The sequence below is a fragment of the Vigna angularis genome, chromosome 11, assembly GCF_016808095.1.
Source record: "Vigna angularis cultivar LongXiaoDou No.4 chromosome 11, ASM1680809v1, whole genome shotgun sequence".
Lineage (NCBI taxonomy): Eukaryota > Viridiplantae > Streptophyta > Magnoliopsida > Fabales > Fabaceae > Vigna > Vigna angularis.
The window spans coordinates 8,357,704-8,364,611 of NC_068980.1; the positions used below are offsets into that span (position 1 = coordinate 8,357,704).

At 29.7% G+C, this 6,908-nt stretch overlaps 1 protein-coding gene across 1 annotated transcript; it reads left to right on the forward strand.

Annotated features, from left to right (window-relative positions):
- On the forward strand, positions 1 to 690 carry LOC108332861 (NDR1/HIN1-like protein 13). Its single transcript, XM_017568160.1, has one exon. It carries the CDS (start codon positions 1 to 3, stop codon positions 688 to 690), a length of 690 nt encoding a protein of 229 aa, XP_017423649.1.
- The last annotated feature ends 6,218 nt before the right edge of the window (positions 691 to 6,908 follow it).

Consider the following 6,908-nt stretch of genomic DNA (forward strand, 5'->3'; position numbering starts at 1 on the left):
ATGACATCAGAGGCATATGGCCCTCCTAAAGGGTATGTCTCAATAGAGAAACAAGAGTATGGAGGGTATCCTCGTCCATATGGCTATAATCCTCGCCGTCGCCGTGGTGGTTTTGGTTTATGCGGGTGCTTAAAATGCCTCTGCTGCTGCTGTGGTAGTTGCTGCCGTTGCTGCATTTATATGATTCTGTTCATAATTATAGTTTTGGTGGCAATTGGTGTGGCTTTATATTACCTTATTAAGCCTATAGTTCCTTCCTACGACTTTGAAGGGATTGAAATAAATTCTTTTGAAATGAGAAAGGATGATATGTTGTACACTGATATAGTGGTTGTTGTTAAGGCAGAGAATCCCAATGAAGATATTGGGATGGACTACTTGGAAAATGAAGTTACGGTAACATACTCAGGGGCTGAACTTTGTTCTGGGGAGATACCTCCCTTCTTGCAGCCAGGTAAGAACATAACAAATATCAACGTTGAGTTGAAGGGGGAAACGAAATTTGGTGCTCAATGGCAAAATCGTTTTATGGAAGACCAGCATGTAGGCAAAATTCCTTTGTTAGTAACGGTGAAGGTTCCCATAAGGTTTGTGATTAAAGATTTTATTCATCTCCACAAAATTGTCGCTAATGTAAATTGCTCCTTGCTTGTTGACAAGTTGGAACCCAACTCAAAGCCTAGTATTTAGGATAAAGATTTCACCTACGGAATAGATTTCTGAAAGGTTGGTTATTTCATCGCTTGGAAGTTGTTTAAGAACTGGAAATTAGGGTTGATTATGGCGATTGGCCTTGGTTGTAGAGTTTGCTACGTGTTCTTGATGGACACTATTGACAAAGAGAAGTCATAAAAACAAGGTTTAAGGATTTTCTGCGACCGTGCGGTGATATTTGTCTGCAATTTCTTACAGTGTCAATGATCAGTTACATAGAAACAATCCATACATAGTGAAAGGGGCTTGTAGTATGATTAATGAAGAAGAATGTAAACAAAGATGAGAAAAGGGGTTCTTACAGTCATAATTCATTGCACACCGAAAGACAAAACAAAGTTAACATCAAGAAGCCAAGTAGAAGCTCCTTAGCTACTTGTTAATTAACTTCGTTCTGTTTCCATGGCAGCATACTCGTAACATATTAAATGTAAATAGAAAAAAAAATACTTTTACGCATTTTTACATTCATTTCACATATTACCCTTCACTTTCTCCTTATAAGAAACATGTCATACGAATATCGTCAGCAGGTTTTATCGTTAAAGAGGAATTCAACATAGTAAGATATAAATAATACAAATAAATAAATTAGAGGATATTTATCTTGTAAAAATATAGTAAAAGAAATTACAGTATATTTATTTATTAGAAACTAGTTTTATGTCATTGCCATGCCTACGAAGAGAGACTGATGTTTATTAGAAGAGATTTAAAGGTCGAGAAAAAAAAATGATAAATATTAATAAGTTTATAATTAAGTGTTAAATCCAATCAAACTGAAAAATGATTTATAAGTTTAGAAAATCAATATATCTATAAATAGTAAACTTTGAAAAAATGTAAAGGATTGATTAAACATATGCAAAAATATAGAATAGACTTTCTAAAGTTATAAAAGATATAGAAAAATATGTAGAGTGAACTTGCTAAAAATACAAATCAATGTATGAACATACTAATGTAATGTATATTATTAGACTCATTTAATCAATGAATTAATAAATTTATCTAATATGTGTTGTTAAATTTGTCTAATCAGTATATGAACACACTCGTCTAATTGTATTGTTAAACTCGTCTAATCAGTATAAAGACAAATTTGTCTAATGTATATTGTAAGACTCGATTATTCAAGGAATAGAGTTGTCTAATGTGTATTAATAAACTTACTAATATGTGTATGAACATACTAGTCTAAAGTATATTGTTAGACTCATCTAATAAGTGTATGAATAAATTCATCTAATGTGTGTTGCAAAACTTGTCTAATCAGTGTATGAAAATACTCGTCTAATGTATATTCTTAAACTCATTTAATTAATGTATCAAAGGATTCATCTAATGTTTTTTACAATATTTGTCTAATCAATATATGGACAGATTCATCTAATGTGCCTTGTTAGACCTATCAAATGTTTTTTCTATACTCATCTAATAACTGTATGAAGAAACTTGTCTAATGTATATTGTAAGATTCATCTAATCAATGAATGAATAGACTTGTCTAACGTGTATTAATAGACGCATATAATTTGTGTATGGAAATACTTGTCTATCAATATCATCTAATCAATGTATTTCTATATTTGTCTAATAATTTTTGTTATGCTCATGTAATTTTTTTATTATATTCATCTAATTAGTATATGAAAAGGTTCATATGATGTGTAGTGCTAGACTCGTCTAATCAACACATTGACATACTCATTTAATATGTATTGCTAGACTTTTCTAATCAATACATTGACAAACTCATTTAATATGTATTGCTAGACTTTTCTAATCAGTATATGAACACACTCCTATAATAAATATTGCTAGTTTAGTCTAATCAATATATATTCAGAGTCGTATAATATCTATTGCAAGACTCGTATAACGAGTGAGTGAACAAACTTCTCTAATATGTATTAATAAACTCATCTAATTTGTGTATGTATAGATTTGTCTAATGTATATTGTTTGACTTATTTAATTAGTGTATAAACATATTCGTCTAGTGTATATTGCAAAACTCGCATAATTAATATATGTACATAATCGTGTATATTTTTTACATAATAAAAATATTAATAAAATTTAACAATGAGATTATTTATATAATAATGATACATATAAATTTTTATTGAAATTTTTAAGACAAAATTATTACATGAAAACAAATTTATATGATTGTGTAAATAATTTTTATTATTAATAAATATATAAAATATTTGAAATAATATTATTTTAAGACATAAAAATTAAATCATCTAACCTCATAATCCAATTAAAAGATTACAACAGTATAAGAGGCTTAGAAAAAATCAACTAAGATTTAAAATTAATATTATAAATATAAGTTATTTCTTAATAATAAATATATCAAAAGCACTTATTTTTTTAAAAATCAACTAATATTTAAAATAATTTTTAGAAGTACATATAATAGATTTGTAATATAATTTCAACTTTAAGCATTATTGATATTTTAGAGATTGATATGCCAAATTTTGAGTATGAAAAACTAACCGTGTTACTTAAAACTTAAAATAATAATTTATTAGATATCAAATACCAGAATTGAAATATATTATTTAAAAAATAATATATATTTATTAATAATACAAATTGTATACACTTTTATGTAAAAATTTGTATATCTAAAGAGTTATTATAAATGATGTATTAAACATATTTTTTTCTTGTATTATAATAAATTATAATAGATAATAAATATATTGTAATAGATATAGAAGTATTTTATCATGATAAAATATATTTATTTTGTCGAAATATAAATAAATTAGAGTATATTTATTTATTAGAAATATAGAAAGATTTCATTACAATCAAGTATATTAATCTTGTAGAAATATAGAAGGACAAAGTATAGTTATTTTTAGAAATGTAGAAAGATTTTATCAGAATCAAGTTTTAATAAATACATAATTTGAATGAAAATATGAAGATTGTAATAAATCCTACAAAGATTCAAACCTTAAATCTGGTAAAGAATTAGTTGAGTATAAATAGGACCACTAAAACCAAAACAAGAGAAAACAAAGTGAATGCTCTCCTAAAGGAATTCTCGTATCATTGGCGTGTTCATGCTCAAGTTCTATTGGATAGACAAAATAGTTGTTGCAATATCTGCTGCTGGCAAAGCTCATTACATCTTTTATTTCTCTATGCTACTTTAAAAGGTATCAATGTCTTTGCTTTCTTTATTTTTCTATAGATTTGGTCCCTACTTTTAGGGATTTGGTTCAAAGTAATCCTACCTTTTAAAAAAGTTCAGGAACACTCCATATTTCGTTAAAAAATGTTCAATTCAGTCTTTTCCGCTCACGCCGTTAAAAACATAACGGTGCAAATGCCGCCGTGACATCTCATAAGCACGTGGCACACATTAATAGGTGGATTTAAATGATTTTTTAATTTAAAAGAAGTTTAAAAATGTTCCTGCCACGTCATCATCACCATCTCCAGACAAACCCTAATTTCTCTCCAAGAAACCCTAGCCGCCGCACCATCCAGCGTCGTCACCGTCATCCTTGCCGACAGCCGACCTCTCCAACACATCACGCGCCACCACCAAAGCTATGCGACCAGAACGCGAGAAACCCTAGGTCTTCACGGTTTGCTTGCAGGTCTGATTGTGGTTGCAGGTGACGGCAAGCAACAGCGCGGTTAGTGGTGGAGAAGAGTGGTGATTCGTGATCTGCAACAACGGCGTATGGTGGACGATTCTGTGGTGGAGATTGGACGACAGTGTTGCAAGCGCGACGACGATTTGGCTAGTGCGAGGGTGAAAATGGTGAAGATTGGTGGTCACGGCATAGCAAGGGATCGCGTTGGGTGGTGGCGCGAGAACGAAGGTGAGATGCGAAGGTGATGGAGGTGTAACAGAAGGGAGAAGACGCTTTGGTGGTGGCGCGTGATGCGTTGGAGAGGACGGTCGACGAGGATGGCAGTGATCGTACTGGATGGTGCGGCGACTAGGTTTTCTTGGAGAGAAATTAGGGTTTGTCTGGAGATGGTGATGATGACATGGCAGAGATTGTTATAAACTGTTTTAAAACTTTTTTAAAATTAAAAAACCATTTAAGTCCACCTATTAACGTGTGTCACGTGCTTATGAGATGCCATGGTGGCATTTGCATCGTTATGTTTTTAATGGCGTGAGTGGAAAGGACCGGATTGAACATTTTTTAACCAAATATGGGGTCTAAAAAGGTATAATTACTTTGAACCAAACCCCTAAAAGTAGGGAGCTAATGTATTAAACATTTTCTATACTATGAATATATATATATATATATATATATATATATATATATATATATATATATATATATATATATATATATATATATATATATATATATATATATATATATATATATATATATATATATATATATATTAATACCTGCTTAAATTGTTATCCTTTTACAAACTACATTCTTCTTCATCTACCTTATATGCTTTATATATTTTAATACTATTCTATATATGGACTTTCTTTTTTTTCTAAACTAAATAAATTTGACATTTAGTTTACATATACATGTTAAAAATTTCACATCGACTAAAGATAAGACCAATTTATAATATATAAGTAAATGCAAACCTCATTTTACAAGCCAATTTTGTAAGGGTTGAATTAGGCTTAAAATCCATCTGATGTGAAGGAGTGTGCTGAAAGTCCCATATCGATTAAAGAAAAGGTCAATTACCTTACAAACCAATTTTGTAGGGTTGAATTAAGCTTGAAATCCATTTCATGTAACATTTTATTGAAAATTTTCTTTTCCTTATTTTTTTCTTTCATAATTATGAAAATTTCACACCGGTTAAAAATAAAATAAAATTATAATATAGAAATGGAATATATTTTTTGTCTTATAAGATTGATTTAGTTATAATTTACCTTATTAATATATTATTCAAGTGATTCAAAATTTATCCTAACAACTTTTTATGTATGCTATTAGATGTTTTTATGTGTACATGAAAAGTTATGAATTCCTATTTTGACTTTATCATTTAACAATTTATCTTTATTTGTTTAGAATAACAATTCCTAAAGCTACTGGAAATATTCCAAAACTATAAATTCACCCCATATATTAAGAATTGAACAAAAGATAGCCTCTCACATTTCACTAAAAGAAATAATATTACACCCATAAACTTACAACCTAATTTTATTCCTTATCCATTTGTCGAATCCCTACATTGTAAACGACGATATAAAAACATAACAATACAACACAAAAAGAATAGCATACGATTCGTACACGCAAAACAAGTAAACAACAACCACCTAAAGTGCAACTCAAGAACATCATACATGAATCATAAGATGCTGCCTCCTAAAAAATATACGCACATTGGGTACTCATCATTGTACGTTTACAGATTTTTCATTTAAGAATGACCTCAAAATAATCAAGTTTAAAGCTTTAGATGATGATGATGATGTTCCTTTGTGTGTATTCATTTGAAACCTTTTAAAATCTGTAATAAAAAAACATGAGTTGGTGAAGGTCCTAGAATTACGTATTACAAGGAAGTGGGTCGAATTGGTTATCGGTTTTTGCTTAACAAAAACGCTAACAACTAACGGCCACGCTTGGTTAAAGATAATTAAATTAGTTTCCTGAACTAATATGTTTATTTTCTTTTCTTTGAATTTTTTCACTAATGACAATAACATGTGTCAGTGTCTGCGCGTGTTTCTTACGGTTCACTTCAATCATACAATTCCTTCAGTATTAACCTCAGCCACACTAATTTCTTTGATGCGCCTGCTTACTTCTATTCTCATACTCAACTTTAATTATCCCTTCAAATATTAGTCTTGTGATTAACTATATCTAAACTTGCACTTGATCACCATATGTTAAATGCCAATCTTGAATTATTTATTTTGTATGAAATGCAAACAACAGGACTTAAAACACTTGATAGAAATTTAATATAAAGTTTTCATATTTCTGCAATTTGTTACTAAACATGTCTCAGAAGTGGTTAATTAGCAGGATTTTTAAATGTTTAATTGTAATTAACTTAGTTGTGTTGTTTTAAGAGGTAATAGAAAATGTCTATTTTATTTTTTTCCAGAAAAACAGGGGTGAAGTGGAGCGGTTATTTTTCAAAGAGACCACAACTGTCTCCTTCTTCTTCTTTCAAATTAAGTCCCA